Genomic DNA, 19,104 nt, shown 5'->3' on the forward strand with positions numbered 1-19,104 from the left:
GAAGAAGGACTACCGCTGTTCTGCCTCGCTACCGTTAAACCTGCTACAGCTTCCGCGCCTTGTCTCAATCGCCACTGAGCCTCAACCGCCGCCATGCCAAGTCGCCGTCACTGAGGAGAGCACGAGGAGAGAGAAGGGAGAGACTTCGCAAAAGGGGAAGGAGAATACGACAGAATTCGTCGCCGGGAAGAGGGGTAACGGTGGTGTGTTGCCGCTGCTGCTGTCGTTGCTGGGGAAGGAGGTCACCTTCGAGCTGCGCACCGCCGTCAGAGCCATTCCTTGCTGGTGCCGTTGCCGGTCCTATGCTTCCGGTTTAAGCATCTTATCGGAGCTAATGTCGCCATCACCGTTGTGGTTTCTGGAAAAATGCCGATGAATAGTGCCTTTGTTTTGGTCTAGGTCTTTTCCTTAAACTTGCATCGTTTCCACTTTTTCTCTGCTACTATTCCATTTATGCTACCTTGTTTCCATTCTGTTTCAGCCGCTATAGCTGTGACTATTACAAAGTTGTTGCTGTGGGATTAGTTGGAGTTGTTGCTACTGTCTCGGTCTAGATTCTACGTCCTTTCGATCAATTCTATTCCAACCATCTTCACCCTTTTAATTTGTCACTCCGGTTTCAGTTTCTTCGGTCCCATGGGATCAAGTTGTGAGTAGGCTTTACATTTATAATTGTTTGGCTTTACGTCTATAATTATTTGGATATATGGTGCTTGAACTTAGTTATACTTATAAAGATTATTATCAAATGATTTTAAATTGATTTTACTAATTGATTTATTAGAACTAAATGCTTATCCTTGTTAAACTCATTTTAATATGCACATGAGACTATATATTTTTATGAGACTATATGTATATTGAAGAAGTTTTATATTATTTTAATGTATTTGATTTTATTCGAATATGTATTTTTAAAGTATTGAAATTTTGTTGGTATTCACTTATTTTGGAATTGTGAAATATTTTGGAATGCCTTAAGATTGAGAAAATATGATTGAATATGATTTGGATGAGAAAGTATTATCTGATTTGATTTGATTCGATGCCTTATATATTTGTAAGATCAAAGATTTGTTGTGTTTGAAATTATATGTTTTGAATTGGTTTGGGAGGCTCGCATTAGAAAACCGTAGTTAACGGCAGTTATGACGTTAACCTAGATGCATCTGGCTCATACCTCAGCTAGCAGGGGTGTTGCTAGCCTAACGTGTAGGCCACACGTTGGATCTGTTATTCTGTACGGACACACTAGAGGAAAGGGCTACCCATAGAGGTGGAGCCGCCCAAGTGTGGACTTTTGATTTGATTTCTGTATGAGAACTCCCTTATTGATTCACTTATTATATGAATTATTATTTTCTAATTAAAATTATTTTGATATAATGTTTATATGGTCTCATGTCGATTATAGATGTATTGTCTGGTCACTGAGTTGCAAAATTCACCCCTTTTTTTTTAAATATTTTTCAGGAACAATTCCTTGTTTATGTAAGACTTTTTATTCAAGAAGTAACGATCTGCAATGAGTACTTATTCTTGATGAGTTCCTAGATGTAGATGCTCCATATGACACAGGCAGGATTCAACAATTCTTAATTATTTTAATTTTTGTTAAAAATGTATAATTATCTATTTTAGGACTTGTAAAATATTTATAACTTTCTTATTCAATTTATATTTGAGCATGTTAGGCTTGCTATGAGATTATTTTTCTGAGCGCCGGTCATGGCTCATTTTGGGCCTTGACAAAGTGGTATCAGAGCTTAGGTTTAATCTGTATAATATGGAGCAAGTGTCCTATGGTAGAGTCACAATTGTATAAATAGAAGCGCGCTTATTTGTACAAATTGTGGCACTATCAGAGGCCTATAGAAATGTCATCCTTGTTCTCTATGTCATTGTTGTCTTCTGATTAATGTGATCATGCGTCCTCTGCCGCTTCTTGCTACTCCTATCCTTTGGTAGGTTTTTCGAACGTGTTTTTTTCAATGGCTTCAGTTTCGGCTTCGGTTGGCAATTTCTCTCGTAGTCAGTTCTAATCTTTTTTGTTTATATAAATACATGCTTCAATCTTCTTTGTCTTCGTGTTCTGTACGATTCCTGATGACAAAATTTTATGCATTATTTAGAAGATTTGTTTGGTGTTTGATATACATCAATATCTAATTCTTTCATAGAACTTTATTTGAATTTATGGATGGTATAAGTTACTTAGTTGGTGATCAAGATGCTTTGTTCTGGATATTGGAGTTTGTTCTTCTCATATTAATTTTCTTTGATGTTATGATGTTTGATTTGTTTGTGATTCTACCTTTTTTCGAATCAATAATTTTGAAAATTGTTATTCAGTTGCTCAAGGAGAAGAATTATGCTATAAACATATGAATGAAGTGTTATTGCTATTTGTTAGATTGATGGTTTATCTGCTTAGGTATGGTGAATTATTCGGGTGATTAATTGGATGGATTGAAAATATTTTTCAATCTAGAAGTTCGGTTGAGCTTTTTTTTTCTTTGTTGATCTGGTTCTATTATGGTACTATATTGTCAAATATGGCTTTTCTGTTATGGAACTATTTTTCTGGTTGTTCAGGTGATATGATTATGAACGCTTGCTTTTTGTTGGTGATTAGATGATGAATTTTGCTCTTGGCTAAGATCTAAAATTTGAGAATTCTCTCAACCTTAGTTTTTTGAAAATTTTTCTGCTCTCAACTAGTTTTTATTCTCAGAGGTTTAGAGAGATTAGTTTTCTTGATTTATAGTGCCTTGTGATACTGTGATTTTAGATCTTACATACTGAAAAGAATTTCTATTGATTTTCAACAAAAAAGACTAGATATGTAAATCCTCAAAGCTGAACAAATTTTATATACAAGTTTTTTTTTCCTTGTTATATTAAACTAATGATTTTTAAGCATATGATGATTATCTTGAATATATGTTAAATTTTAGCTTGCACGTGAGTATTAGCCACTAATTTAGATAGTTGCTTGCCGATATATGTTGCATGATTAGTGATTATTATAGTAACTAACATAACAAACAAGTGATCTGGATTAATTGCTTTTGAGGGATGCATGAGGTTATTGATTGCTGCTGTAAAGTAGTTTAATAATATATCATTGTTGCTGAATTGGTGATTGATGTGGTTGTAACCTGATGAATCTTGGTTGAGAATTTCTAACGTTAGTTAATAGTGAGCTAGGAGGTTCTCGTATCTTATCTTATTCTTAAAGTGTTTATGGTTTAAACTTGACTTTCATACTTATGTGATTATTTATTTAATTATTTTTGTTGTTATTCTTCCATGAACAAAGAGTGAATGAACTAAGTTCTAATTGCTCAACTTATATATCATTGGCTTTATGATATAGCGATAGCTCTCGATTAGTTGATGCTATTTCCTTTAAATAATTCGCTTTTAAGATATCAAAGAAGAATTTTTCCTTTTAAATTCATATGATTAGTATGGTAATGCTCACTTGAGAATCATGTACTTGTACAATATTTTAATTTGCTAGCCCATTCGTATTTGACACCTTGCACTGAAATTGTGGGAGATGGAGATTGGAAAATTTCTTGTTTGCAATGTATGAAAATTGGAGAAGTCTAAACTCTAAATAAATTGATGAATGAATTTTTGTATTGTGAGTTCTTTTTGAGTCATTGGGTTTGATCTTGAGTTGTTCCATCATAGCTTGTTAACCTAAGAAATAATGGATATGGATTGATCATAGTTTGATCTTAAAGATGTAAAATTTATCAATTTTCTTTCTTTTCATGAGTTTTCTATTTTTAATTGGTGCATTTATTTCGGACTTTATCATATGTTGCATTTGCTTGTTTGAATCTTTCGTTTATCAGTATGTTTTGATTGATTGTGTTTGAATATTTTTTTCTTTTCTTCTCTCTTTTCATAACCGTGTAAGTTTTCTCACTCACGCCATGCTGTTTTATATTTCATCCAATTTGATTGATGTCTTTTTCCTTTTTCTCTAATATTTTAGAGAATTTTACTTCTCTTTATATTTTCTTTGTCTTTTTGCTGCCAATAAATTTGATAAACTTTATTTTAAAAAAAAAAAGAAAGTTACTAAGTCTTAATAGTCAAGTCTATTCTCTAATTCAGAATATACGATTTTTGGTTTATCCATCAAAATCTTATTTTATTGTTCATCAAGATTAAGAGTGTCCTAATTTTTTTTTATCCTAGATTGTCTTTTAGATGATGGGATAAGTTCATATGTTTTGATTTATATGTCTATGGATGATGCATCTTATTTGTTCTACCTTTAAATCATATTTATGGTTTATTTTATATATTCACAAAAATTTTCTTTTAGTAAACTAAATCTCACAGCACATTATGCATGTACTCTTTGAACTTAGTAAAAAGTATTTTATTATTACTTTGTGTTTGGTCTAATATAAAAAAAATAGCTAATTAAACATGATTAAGAAACATGCTATGGCTATGATCTTGGTCTTTTAGTTTGTTGATTCGTGGTTTTTTTTTTTTTTATTTCTTACTTGTGATTTGATTCACTTGTTTATGGTTTTACTATATAATTACTGCTCTTGGCCTACTTTAATTATTATAGTAGGTATCTACAACTATTTTTTATTTGTTATTTTCTTTAATTTTTTTATGTCTATTGTTTCACTATTCTTTTCTTCTCTTCCTTGTTTAAGTTATATTTTTATAATTGGATAAATTAAATTTGTTCTAAGTGAGTGTATCAAGGGTGCTATACCCTTGTACCTTGGCCCTCATCTATGTGTGTGGACTTAAAAAGGATCAAAATCGAACTTTCATTGCATAGTAATAGTAATAATAAGAGTTGTTTTATATGATTACAATTAGTATAAATAAATAAGTAATTTCAAATGCATTATATAAGCTTTCAAAAAAAAAATTAATTAGAAGCTATCTCGTATGTGTTTGTTTATTTATACTATGTCTCTTAACTAATTAATAAATAATAAGTTTTGATATTAAAAAAAAAAATTCAAATATATATATATATTTCAAAGAAGCACGTTGATGAGAAAATTTTTATATAGATAACACGTGTTTTGATCTTAATAGAAAATTTATACCAAATTTTTAAATTTATCTTTATCATATGATTTTTATGAAGTTTGAAAATATGATTTAAGTCTTAGATTAGTTATTTAAATGTATTTATCTCTTTAACTGGTAGAAATATTTTGCATTGTGTGATTATGTTGTAATTAGTTGGACTTCTATAGTAATTGATAAGCAAGTTATCATAACAATATTTTAGATTCGAGAAAGATTATCATTGAAATGATTTTATTTTGTTGTTAGTGTATTTATCGTGTCCCCTTTAATTCCATGATTATTACAATTCTCTTTCTTATAATCATTACTCTCGAAAGAATTTTTTTTTCATTCTAATGCATATCATTATTTTTCTAAACTCTTGCAATAGCATTTTGTCTATAGTCTTGTTTTTGCATAATATTTTTACATACTATTAAACTTATGATTTCATAATGTGATTGTATTTATTTCGATTGAAGTTGTCACAATGTTGCTTTTCTCTTATTCCTAAATTTGTTATTTGTTACATCAATGTTTAATTCTATGAAATATGTGTAATTTGTACAGCAACGCGATATTACATAGTATATTTGATTAAAATTCGGGGACCGAATTTCTAAAGGAGGGAAAAATGTAATAACCAGAAAAAAATTAAACAGAGACAGTGGGACCCACTCCTAGATATTTTCTCCTTTCTCTAACCCTACCTCCACCACTCACACACTCTCACTCACCTCACACCCTCTCCCTCATAGCACACACACAGACTTGAAGAAAATAGAAAGAAAGAAAGAAAAGGGAAAAAGAGAATAGGGGAGACCATGAGAAGAGAAGGGAGGAGGAAGGAGAGAGCTGTCCACGCCGAGCCACCACGCGAGGAGAGAGAGCCGCGCCTCGTCATTGCCGGCCTGGAGCTCGTCCTTCGTGTCCCGTCGCGTCGCCGCCAGTCGCCTCCAGCTCGCCGCCGTCGCATCACCATCAGAGGCCAGAACTGAGTGAGATGCCTCTGAGAGAGGGGACGAGCGCGGGAGAGGAGACGAGGAAGAAGGACTGCCGCCGTTCTGCCTCGCTACCGTCAAACTGCTACAGCTGCCGCGCCTTGTCTCCATCGCCACTGAGCCTCAACCGCCGCCATGCCAAGTCGCCGTCACTGAGGAGAGCACGAGGAGAGAGAAGGGAGAGACTTCGCGAAAGGGGAAGGAGAATACGACAGAACTCGTTGCCGGGAAGAGGGGTAACGGTGGTGTGTTGCCGCTGCTGCTGCCGTTGCTGGGGAAGGAGGTCACCTTCGAGCTACGCGCCGCCGTCAGAGCCATTCTTTGCTGGCGCCGTTGCCGGTCCTATGCTTCCGGTTTGAGCATCTTATCGGAGCTAATGTCGCCATCACCGTTGTGGTTTCTGGAAAAACGCCGCTGAATAGTGCCTTTGTTTTGGTCTAGGTCTTTTCCTTAAACTTGCATCGTTTCCATTTTTGCTCTGCTACTATTCCATTTATGCTACCTTGTTTCCATTCTGTTTCAGCCGCTATAGCTGTTACTATTACAAAGTTGTTGCTGCGGGATTAGTTGGAGTTGTTGCTACTGCCTCGATCTAGATTCTACGTCTTTTCGATCAATTCTATTCCAACCATCTTCACCCTTTTAATTTGCCACTCCGGTTTCAGTTTCTTCGGTCCCATGGGATCAAGTTGTGAGTAGGCTTTACATTTATAATTGTTTGACTTTACGTCTATAATTATTTGGATATATGGTGCTTGAACTTAGTTATACCTATAAAGATTATTATCAAATGATTTTAAATTGATTTTACTAATTGATTTATTAGAACTAAATGCTTATTCTTGTTAAAGTCATTTTAATATGCACATGAGACTATATATTTTTATAAGGCTATATGTATGTTGAAGAAGTTTTATATTATTTTAATGTATTTGTTTTTATTCGAATATGTATTTTTGAAGTATTGAAATTTTATTGGTATTCACTTATTTTGGAATTGTGAAATATTTTGAAATGCCTTAAGATTGAGAAAATATGATTGAATATGATTTGGATGAGAAAGTATTATCTGATTTGATTTGATTCGATACCTTATATATTTGTAAGATCAAAGATTTGTTGTGTTTAAAATTATATATTTTGAATTGGTTAGGGAGGCTCGTATTAGAAAACCGTAGTTAACGGCGGTTATGACGTTAACCTAGATGCATCTGGCTCAGACCTCAGCTAGCAGGGGCGTTGCTAGCCTAACGTGTAGGCCACATGTTGGATCTGTTATTCTGTACAGATACACTAGAGGAAATGGCTACCCATAGAGGTGGAACCGCCCAAGTGTGGACTTTTGATTTGATTTCTGTATGAGAACTCCCTTATTGATTCACTTATTATTATGAATTATTATTTTCTAATTAAAATTATTTTTATATAATGTTTATATGGTCTCATTATAGATGTATTGTCTGGTCACTGAGTCGTAAAACTCACCCCGTTTTTTTTTTTAAATATTTTTCAGGAACAATTCTTTTGTCTATGTGAGACTTTTTATTCAAGAAGTAACGATCTGCAATGAGTACTTATTCTTGATGAGTTCTTAGATGTAGATGCTCCATATGACACATACAGAATTCAACCATTCTTAATTATTTTAATTTTTGTTAAAAATGTATAATTATCCATTTTAGGACTTGTAAAATATTTATAACTTTCTTATTCAATTTATATTTGAGCATGTTAGGCTTACTATGGGATTATTTTCCTGAGTGGTTATGGCTCATTTTGGGCCTTGACACGAGTGAAGGCATAGAGCAAGAGTGGGAACAAGAACAAGAGTGGAAACATAGATGAGAAGCGCAGTGGGAACAAGAACAAGCAAAGGTGCCACAGCAGCAATACTGTAACGGCTACTTCCACAACCAAAAGTCCCCAACTTGATCTGCACCAAATCCACCAGAGCCATCACCAAGAACCCGCACCCGAATACCGACCCAAAAGCCGAAACAAGTGTCCCCACCCTCAATGATACCGCATTAACCTCCCCGATGAAGAAAGTGCACCATCTTGCTATTACTACCACCAGCAAGAGCATCAATGTTATCCCCATCTTCAACGGTTTTTCTTGCGTTGATGATGTTTTTGAGGGCCAATGCTATGAGGCTGGAGAAGAGGAAGCAGCTGAAGGAGTGCACGTGGCTTGATATGAGGCCTTCTGCCACCGCGGGCCCAGCAGCGCAGGCAGTGTCTGCGCCGCTGCTACCACCAACAAGGGCAGTGTCAGGGTTGGTGATTGTGAGGCCAACGAAAAGCGCTAAGGTGAAGAGGGAATTCACGTTCACGATGCCATCTAAGGCCATAATGTGAATGCTGCTCGTGGAAGCTGACATTTCCTGCGCCGCTGCGTTGGAGGAACAAAGAGAAGAACCCAAAAACATGATACTAAACTTGATCCTTTTGTAAAATACATCATCATATAATTAATGTTTGTGGGATCTGATTCGTTACTTGAATTGCTTGCAAGCAATCATTGTGTGTGTATATGTATAGGAGCGCGGCGTGGAAGCTTAAGTTTAGAACCCATGTTAGCTTCTCGCCGGTACCTTGGATCGAACCCGGGTTTTACCGGGCTGACAGGCGGGAATACTCACCACTACACTACAATGACTTCTTGATTGTAGGGCCGTTAAGATATTACAACTAGGATAAAGACGCATGCTATTCTCTGTGATGTGATGTTCTTGCTGATCTTCTGCAATATAAAGTTGGTAATCCCACTTTTGTCATAAGCATCCCTAAACGTAATTCCATATGAAATGTGTAAAGAAAGCCATCATCGTCCCACCCTCCCAACCATGTAACATTGAATCACCTATGAGTCAAAGGAATAGAAAAATGTTATCAACAAAAAAGTTACTATTGTTGATAACATTTTTCTATAATAGTAGCAGAAACAATAGTTCCTCAACATATAGGCATTGATTACTTTTTTTTGCACTTTGGAGGCCTTAACATCACTTGAATACAAGAGTATTACCGGACATTGTCAAATACAACACAAATCCACATCAGCCCAATAAATTTATGAAAAAGCACATGGCAAAAAAATCCACATCATTTCTTTTGTTGTTATTTTTTTTTTGGGGGGGGGGGGGGGGGTGTCTAAACTTGTTGCTCAAATGATTTTGAAGCTGCACTACTGCTGAAGCTATCAATCAACTGACTGCCAGCTTGATCCACTTGCTTTAATGACTCATTCTTCTCAATCTCACTATTTTCATGATTCAATGATGGCCATCGTTTTTCAAAAGATTCCTTGTTGGGCAGTTTTGCTACGTAACCAGTTTTCGTATTCTCCAAGTAAATTCTGTTTCAATCAACAAACATTGTAGCAAAGCATAAAGCAAAAATGTTGATAACTGCATTAAATAATCCTGATAAATGAGTTATGTTGCTCTGTAGTTTGGATTCCTCTATCTACCAAAATATATATATTAAACAAAAAAACGGTTAGAGCCAGAGCCCAGAAGCTAACCTGAGTAGCTGAAACAGCAGGACCGAGTATGTCATTCTGGATTCTTGAAGTAGCAGCCATTGTAGATTTTTCTCCTTTGAAAGCATATGAAGCAACAATATCAAGATTTGACAATAGCAGAGTAGCTTCAATGAGCTCCACAACACGTGATTTTGTAGTCTCAATCTGGTAATATACCACAGCATACCAATAGCAAATCAATTAAGAGGGAAACAAATTGTGATGATTAAAAAAATTATGAACTTAAAACATACCAAACAAGAAGTTTGCCTCCTCCAAGAAAGGCTCTCGGTTTCTATATCCATTGCAAAATCATTTACACTATTAACAATATCATTCACTGCAGCTAAGTCCTGCTTGGCATATCGGCAATCTTGTGTCACAAGTCAGCGCGTGGTACAAATTCCTCTGTGAGACGTTGTTGCCTCTGAAGAATCACATTAGTTCCAGGCGTATCAACAATTGTCATCTGTTTCCAAAAAGAATGTAAAAGAATTACTTAGAGCACATACAATTGCATAGAAGATATTATGTAAGTCTATAATATAAAAATTGTGATATTCGTACAGGACAAGGAAGAAACAGAACAGAATCAAGAAATTAACTGACTTACTTCTTTCTCATTAGTAGTTGGAACAACTCCCTCTTTCAGGTATCTTTCCCCAAGAAGCGCATTAATCACGGTTGATTTACCGGAGTTAAATTCACCCTGAAATATATGAGAGAAAAGGTACAATACCATGTCAAATAACTAATAGCATTCTGTAGGATTTGATTTCTATGTCTATCTGAAAAATCCATATAAAAGCTGGAAGAAACACATCACTCAGCTAACCAAAAGCATTTTGTGTTGTTCTAAGTAGATTAACAAGACTATTTAAAGAAATTAATGAGGACAGTAACTTCTAAACTTAGTGACAGAAGAACCAACCGTTCCCTATATCTGCACCCTACATAAACTAAAATAAGACAAGATGAAAATTCGATAAAGTTTAGCACTAATTGGTTTATTAGTTTCCAAATAGATGTATTAAAACAGTCTTATCTTTTTTGAAATTTAGAGCTAATACCAATGTATATCCCAGGAACCAGAATTTGGTGAGATTCAGCACACAATTACCACTATAACCAGTAAAAACGGCTCATCAATTTGAGAAACTGCGTCATTAAGAAGTGACACCTCCATCTGTCATGTGTTTTTTCCCAATTCACATGAATCAAGCTCGAGATGTAGCACATGCAAAATATGTACTAAACGCAAATGACCAGATGCAAATTGTTCATCTTAGGAAAATATACTTTAGTATAAACAGAATGAAATGATTAACAACATCTCAACCTTTGTATCATAAAAATTGTTTATCTACCTAAATTAAAAAATACTAACAAAAAACGATTCTTCCTTTTCATTGCCCTCCAAATCTTTCACTCAAAACATACCCTAAAGCTCAAAGGAATTTGCTCCCATTGTCACATTAACTATTTAAATGCATCCAATTAAGTCAGCACCTAACGATGATGAAGCAATGCATTTTACCTTTACTGGAGATAAAAACACTTTGTTTGAAGAAACAGAAAATTGCAAGGCATTCCATGCGCAAGACAGAGAAAAATTCTAGAACGCACTTTATTGAGCTCATGTAACTAACAAGCATGGATTCAACACTAAAAGGTAGCTCTAACAAAACCAGTACATCCAAAGTAATGAAATATGGATTTAATATTCAAAAATGATGTCAAATTAAGGTAAACAAAAACCTAAAAGATGGGGATTTTTTAAAGGCACTTGATATTGCTAATGATACTGGAATTTGGAAGCGAAGACTTTCAGTAATTTTCTTTTTACTTGTTATTCCCCTCTTCTTCTGATACCTCGATGCGAGTGCATGAAAAAAAACCTAAGACAATTATTGTTATCTGACATATCCATTGGAGGAGAACAAGAAGAAGATGAAGATTGTGTTGAATTCGCGCGGTTAGAGAGGTTGTATCTTGGATATTTGAAAAGTCTGCAATAATTTTGGATAGGAAAAGTATAGGTAACAAACAAGATTTTTGAATAATGTGTAAACAATGTGAATTAATAAGGTTAAAAGAGTAAATTTAATTAGTAGCATTAAATTAGGGTGTAGTGTATTTTCATTTGATAGGATATCAACTTTTTAATTACAATATGTTCAGTAGTAATAATATAAATTATATTTTTTTTATAATAATGCTTTTTTTTGTTAACTTGAACATATATCTCAATAGAATACACGTTCTACTAACACGTTTGGATGATTTTTTCTCAATATAAATTATATATTTTTTTTCAAAGCATCACGATTTCATTACTACAGATAATCAGGGCGTTGTTTCTGCTATAAAGGTATGAAAACCTCTGGTCTCAGCGATTTATATTGACTTATTTATACATTGTTAACTAGATAATTACAACATTTTTGTCACACAATGAATGCATATATTGAAAGTTTATTCTAATTCTAAGCCGGTTTAAAAATTGAATTAAATTTTGAATCGATCTTCTCACATATCTTATTAATTTAGAATCTAATGCAAGGTTGCTACCCCCAACTTGAAGAAACTGTTCCTCCCAAAGAAAGATGTGATTAAGATTTGGCAAGGAAAAGTTCTGTCTTGGATGAAGAGAAAGGGAAAGAAGATGCAGCATTGGAGTTCCGCGAGCTTCAGAGATTGTCTCTTGAAAAGTTACCAAAACTTGGGAGCTTTTATAATGTGAAGTCAACTTGAAATTTCAAAGAAGAAGGGTATGGCTTTTTTATCACTATCATTGAATGCAAAAGCATGATGGTAAGGTATTACCTGAGAGAATACGGGTGCATGTAGATAGAATCAATAGTTTGAGAAAAGAAGCAGTGTTGGCTTCGCATAACCTCAATTTCTAGCTACCCTCATAACATTTACATATGTGAGTCTTTTTTTTGGTTGCACATATGTGAGTCTTATCTCTCTGTTTTTTAACATCACTTGTCCAAATAATGAATTACAAAAATTTTAGAATTACTCGATTACAGTGAATTTTCTCAATGCTTTAATTCGTAAAATATGATATGAACATAGTGGACTTCTAAATAAAAAAATTACGAGATATCTAACATATCTACGAAATTTTGTTTCAAGGATCAGCAGGACTCTCAAAATGCAATAAGAATATAAGTGGATCACAACAATAGCAACAAATATATCAAAGATTTAATTACTTTGTTAGTCCTATAGTTTCGCGAAATTTTCAATTAGGTTCCTATACTTTTTTTTTTTTAATTGAGTCCTTGCACCAATTTTTTTTTAATTGGGTCCCTACACTTTTTTTTTCCTTTTATTTATGTCCTTATACCAATTTTTTTTAGTTGGGTCCCTATAAAATTAAGCCAATTATTACTAAGAATGATTTAATTGAAAAAAAAATTTAGTGCAGAGACTCAATTAAAAAAAAAAGTATAGGGACCTAATTAAAAATTTCACAAAACTATAGGGATCAACAGAGTAATTAAACCTATATCAAATAAAGAAGTTTTCGTTTCTATTGGAGTGTAGTGTGCACAACAATATCTACCATAAGTGTGAGTGATTTTTTGAAGTTCTCTGAATGTTTTATGAATGAAGTTATTTTGTATTCTTATCGGAGGTGAGGTGTGTCATTGTGTTTCAAAGAATATATTTATTAATAAAATTATAAAAGAATAAAAAAAATAAAGATAAAGAATGTTGTGTTTTGTATTTTTTATTAAAAAATTATAAAGGTAAAACTATATATATATATATATATATATATATATATATATATATATATATATATATATATATATATATATAGTGACGGACCCAGAAAATTTTAGTAGTGGGCAAAAATATATACACTAAAATAAATTTTGTTGAACATTATTAATTATATAAAGATATAAAAATTAAAAAAAGTTAATGAACACTTTTATTTTTATAAAAAATATTTTTTTATTTCTAAAACTTGAATTTAAAATATTTTAATTAAATTATAGATAACTTGTTATCTTAACTAATTTTTTTATACATATTTAATAATAAAAGACCGACTCAACTGCCACATTAGCAACTAATGACACACTAGTATTTATAATTTAAAACTAGAATTATATATAAATACTAGAAAAATTAAATCTGTATATAAAAGTATATTTATATAAAATAATATAACCTTAATTTACAATTTTTTTTCTTTCGTTCTTTTTAAAATAATTAAGTTTGTTATATATTTTTTAATTTAATTTTGATATAATGTTAGATGAAAGATTTTATTTATCTGTTTAATTATGTATTGTAATTAAAATATTTTATCTTAACTATTTTTAAAAATAAAAAAATATATTTTAAATTAGTAAATTAATTAATTTATTTTTAAAATTTTATATGTAACACAGGTACATATAATAGAACAAAAGATAAAAAATAAGTAATAAAGATGAATAAATTGAAAATAAAATAAAATATATAAAATCATGAAGAGAAATATTAGATTAATACCTAAACTATAATTGTTTGAATTAAAATTTGTTATTGAAAATATCAAAAAGAAAAACAATGAAATTGGAAGATACATAGAGTCATAGAAAGTTATATAAAAAAATATAGAGAATTTGAAATTTATCTTTTGATGAAGAGAAGATGACTACTAGATAAGGAATTAAAAAAATGTTAAAAATATAAAAATAAAAAAAGAGTTTAAGAGAATAAAAGAGTAACGGTACAAAAATTAAATTTAATTAGGTTAAATAATAATAAAAATAATAGAAAATAAAAAAAAGTTAATTTGGAACTTTAACCAATTAAGTGTAATTTATTTGTAGTGGGATCATTTAAAATTTAAAGTAGAAATACATTATTATATATAACTATTTTGAAAAAAAAAATGAAAAAGTAGTGGGGGCAAGTGCCCCCTCATTGCCCTTACTGGATGCGTGCCTATATATATATATATATATATATATATATATATATATTGCAATAGATGAAAGATAAGTACAAATAAAAATAAGATAAGAACAAATAAAAACAATATAAGTTAAAATTGTGGCAGAATTGATGTATTTTATTGGGTTGAATTTATGGACTGATGTGAGACTTCTTTGTTGTTGTCATGGGCTAATATGAAAGAGTAGTTTAATACGTCCTGGAAACAAGTTGGAGGATAAAAAATGTCAAGAACATTAAGTTTATTGAGATTAAGATAAAATAGTTGAGGAGACAAAAGGCTGGTGAAGATGTCAACTAGCTACCCAGAGAAAGAATAGGGAGAAGTTTTATCACTCTAGCGTCGGACCAAGTGACAATCAACCTCTAAATGTTTGGTCCGTTCATGAAAAACCAGATTATTACAATATAAAACTGATGAGCGGATAGAAGATATACGTAAAAATTGTAACACATTTAGTATCCATTGAAGTTCACAAGTTGTGTTGACAAGTGCACGATATTCTACTTTAGTGAATGAGCAGGCAATGATGGTTTATTTTTTGGTTTTCTAAGAGACTAAAGAGCTGCCAAAGAAAAAATAATAGCTTGCTAAAGATCGCCCAGTGTCAGGACATCTGGCCCAATCAGAGTCACTAAAGTTAAGAATCTGAATTTCTGAACTTCTGGGAAAGAAAATTCCTTTTTCGGAACTACTCTTTAAGTACCTCAACACTCGCTTTGTGATAAACTACTATTTTATGGTTTATCTTGTGCTAAATTGAGTGGTCTTTATCAATCCTTTGCATACTTATTCATACAAATTGCATGGTTTTACAAATCCTTCCCAATCTTGTTCTATGGTTGAAAACTTGCTTCCTAAGCCCTTAAATTATTTATTTTTAATTCCCTTTTATACCATTCGATGCTGTGATCCGTGTGTTAAGTGTTTTCAGGCTTTATAGGGTAGGAATGGCTTAGAGGATGGAAAGGAAGCTTGCAAAAATGGAAGGAACACAAGAAACTAAGGAGCTGACCAGCGAGAATTGACGTGCACGTGTACCTGACGCATACGCGCAGCTTGGCGCATTCCACAGCGACGCGGACGCGTACTTGCCACAGACACGTGACACGGGCAGAAGACCATCGACGCGTACGTGTACCTGACGCGTACGCATGACATGCGCCACGTGCAGAATTTGCATAAAACGCTAGGGGCGATTTTGGGCTGAGTTTGGACTCAGTTTTCGGCCCAGAAACACAGACTAGAGCCAGAGACAGCAGAGACTCAGGGCACGTCAACACATTCACACATTCTCATGGTTATTGACTTAATTATTATGTTGCATATATGATGTCTGGTGTCATGGTGGTAAGATATACGAGGCGACTAACCAAATGTCTATAGAGAAAAGGATCTGGCAGAAGGGGGCTTGTTACCTAGATTATTTTTTTCATCAATAGTAGATGTAGCCATGTAGACTTAATTGTTGTAATTTTATAGTGGGAATACATAAGGAATACATAGTATATAAAGTGTAATAACTCAACAAACATTTTTTAAAGAGTTTTCATTCTTTTCAAAATGAGTTGAACTTATTTTTCTTCTTCTCTTAATCCCTTCTAATTTATCAAACCATTAATATTACAATTTGAATGGTTTAGGAAATGAGATTTTCTTCATGATGCGATGAGCGTGGAGAGCAACCAAACTGTGAATCAAATTGAAAAAGTTGTGAATTGAGATCCAATCGTGGTCAATTATGCAATTTTCTTTCTTTTCCTAATATTTTTTTGACATTTCCTTTTTCTTTTTCTTACCTCTTCCTTCAAACTTATCCAATAGTGTTTGATGAGAAACTATTTTACAAGATTCTTTCTTGATGAGCATAACTGTTCTGATCAACGAGTTGGAAGAAAGAAGATCTGGATCCTATTATTTTATAATTCATTAATTTTTTAACAATGGAGGACATGGTAAACAAATCCTCGAGTGGTGGTTCTGACAACCAAAGCAACGCAGTACAGATGGACGTAAATGTACTAGCCAATCTCTTCCATCAACTCACTCCTCTTCAATCTTAAATTTCGAAGAGCAACACAAGCCCAATTCAAAATCAATCAAGTTCTTATTTTATTCATCTAGGAGAAAATTTAGGTACACTGATTATTTCAATCATGTTAACACCTAACAATTATGGTAGTTGGAGTCATGCTATGAAAAACAAATTAAAATTTATTTATGGAACCATAAGAAAACCTAAGAATAATAATGTTGAATCTGAGGCATGAAAAAGATGCAATAATTTGATTGTTTCTTGGACCAATCTTTCATTAAGTATTGGAATTTGTAATAGTGTTATGTGAAACAATGTTGCTGTTGATTTGTGAGAGGACCTTAAGCACAAGTACTACTAAGGGGATAGTTTCATAATTGCAGAACTCCAGGAGCAACTTTTTTGCCATCAAACAAGGTGATCTGACCATCACCGATTACTACACAAGGCTCAAACAAATATGGGAAGAGCTCAATAATTTCAAATCCATTCCAAATTGTGTCGGATGTATAGAGTTATGCTATTGCGGATTGTCAAAAATAAGAGGATACAGAGATGAAGATCAAGTAATCAGACTTTTGAGAGGGTTGAACAAACAATACTCTATCGTCAGATTGTAAATCATGCTCATGTCACCTTTGCCAGACCTAAACATAGTATTTTCTATACTAACATAGCAAGAGAGACAACTGACCGACATGGACAACAATAAAATTTTGTTCAATTCATTCAAAATACAAATGCATCACAAGTGTCCAATTCCTCATCTAACAGAGGCAGAGGAAGAGGACGAGGGAGATCGAGTCAAGGTGGTAGAGGTCATAGAGCTAACATGGTATGCTCTTATTGCAACAAGCTCGACCATATAGAAGATGTGTGCTATAAGAAACATGGGTACCCCTCCCATTCTAGTTGTGACAGCAACATCATACCACAATCAATCAAATGATCACTGAGGAGCATGCTGATGTACTCAATGACAAATACTCCCAACTTAATTGCCTCCAAGAAAACACTGGAATGTCAAGCTCTGAATTTACTCCCGAACAAAGATTTTTCTTGTTGGAGTTAATCAAAGGCAAAAGTGTGCAGCAACAACCCCATAGTACAAACCAGGTTTTGACTAATTCTATTCAGACCTCCACTCCAGGTAAAACCATTGTATTACAATTTAATGCAAGAATTATGAGCATTATAACCCTAAAATCTGCACTTTAGATCATTGACTCATGTGCGACAGATCATGCGACTTTTGACTTAAAAGATTTTGCAAGTTTTTAAAATATTGCTCCAATAAATGTGATATTGCTAAATGAGACCAAAACTGTAAGCACCATTATTGGCACAATCACATTCTCTAAAAAAAAAATTCTCAAAAATATTTTGTACATTTTTTTTATTTTATACTGATTTCTGTGTCAAAATTAACATTAAACTTACATTGCCAAATGTTAATTAATGATAAGTGTTGTGAGATACATGATCAATCCATATCGAAAATCATTGGCATTGCTAAGTGCGGAGAAGGGCTATATACAATTAATAGAGAACCAAAATATTTTCACCTTCAACTCCCTTCAATAAAGCAAGTTTCATTGGCAGCAACTACTACCACTACTTATATTATAGCATCTTCACATACTGAGAACAATAAGATTTGGTATCTTAGATTAGGACATATACCTATGTTTAGACTGGTTTTAATGAAAAAATATTATCCTTTTATAGATTGCACTGCTTCAATATTTCATTGTGACTCATGTCATTTTGCAAAACAAAAAAAAACTATTTTTTTATTTTAGCACAACTAAAATAAAGGATTATTTTTACTTAGTTCATATGGATATCTGGGGTTCTATTTCTATCCCTTCCAATGAAGGACATAGGTATTTTTTATTGTAATAGATGGTTAGAGTAGATTTATTTGGACTTTTTTTATAAAAACAAAATTTGAGGCATCACAATTGGTTATTAACTTTGTGAATTTTGTCAAAGTACAATTTGAAAAACAAGTTAAGTGTATAAGAACTGACAATGGACTATAATTCACTCTAAAATCCTATTTTGCATCAACTGGCATTCTACACCAAACTTCTTGTGTAGAAACACCAGAGCAAAATGGAATTGTAGAGTGAAAACATCAACACATTTTAGCTATTGCTAGAACACTGTTATTTCAATCAGGAATTCTACTTTGTTTTTGGCAATACGCAGTTGATCACGCTATTCACATAATTAATAGGTTGTCCAGCACTAAATTGGATAATGTCAGTCCTTATAAGCTTTTGTATGGTACATTATCCAACCTTTCAGAGTTAAGAGTATTTGGTTCTCTTACATATGCCTCCACATTAACAAATTCAAGAACAAAATTGGACCCAAGAGCCAGAAAAGCAACCTTTCTCGGTTTCAAATTTGGAACAAAGGGTTTTTGACTTATTGATTTAAAATCTAGAAATTTTCATTATCTAGCAACGTAACTTTCTATGAAACTCATTTTCTA

The 19,104-nt window shown here is 32.9% G+C and overlaps 1 protein-coding gene and 1 pseudogene across 1 annotated transcript; both read right to left on the reverse strand.

Annotated features, from left to right (window-relative positions):
* Nucleotides 1-7,842: 7,842 nt before the first annotated feature.
* LOC112726865 (uncharacterized) lies at nucleotides 7,843-8,736 on the reverse strand (annotated as a pseudogene).
* A 333-nt stretch (nucleotides 8,737-9,069) lies between these two features.
* LOC140177280 (probable transmembrane GTPase FZO-like, chloroplastic) lies at nucleotides 9,070-10,357 on the reverse strand. Its single transcript, XM_072210439.1, has 4 exons — nucleotides 10,211-10,357; nucleotides 9,852-10,066; nucleotides 9,598-9,762; nucleotides 9,070-9,429 (listed from the first exon to the last, which is right to left on the reverse strand). The coding sequence occupies exons 2-4, from the start codon at nucleotides 9,900-9,902 to the stop codon at nucleotides 9,367-9,369; spliced, it is 279 nt and encodes a 92-aa protein (XP_072066540.1). The 5' UTR covers nucleotides 9,903-10,066; nucleotides 10,211-10,357; the 3' UTR covers nucleotides 9,070-9,366.
* Between the last annotated feature and the right edge of the window lie 8,747 nt (nucleotides 10,358-19,104).

The sequence above is a fragment of the Arachis hypogaea genome, chromosome 12 (genome assembly GCF_003086295.3).
Source record: "Arachis hypogaea cultivar Tifrunner chromosome 12, arahy.Tifrunner.gnm2.J5K5, whole genome shotgun sequence".
NCBI classification, from domain to species: Eukaryota; Viridiplantae; Streptophyta; class Magnoliopsida; order Fabales; family Fabaceae; genus Arachis; species Arachis hypogaea.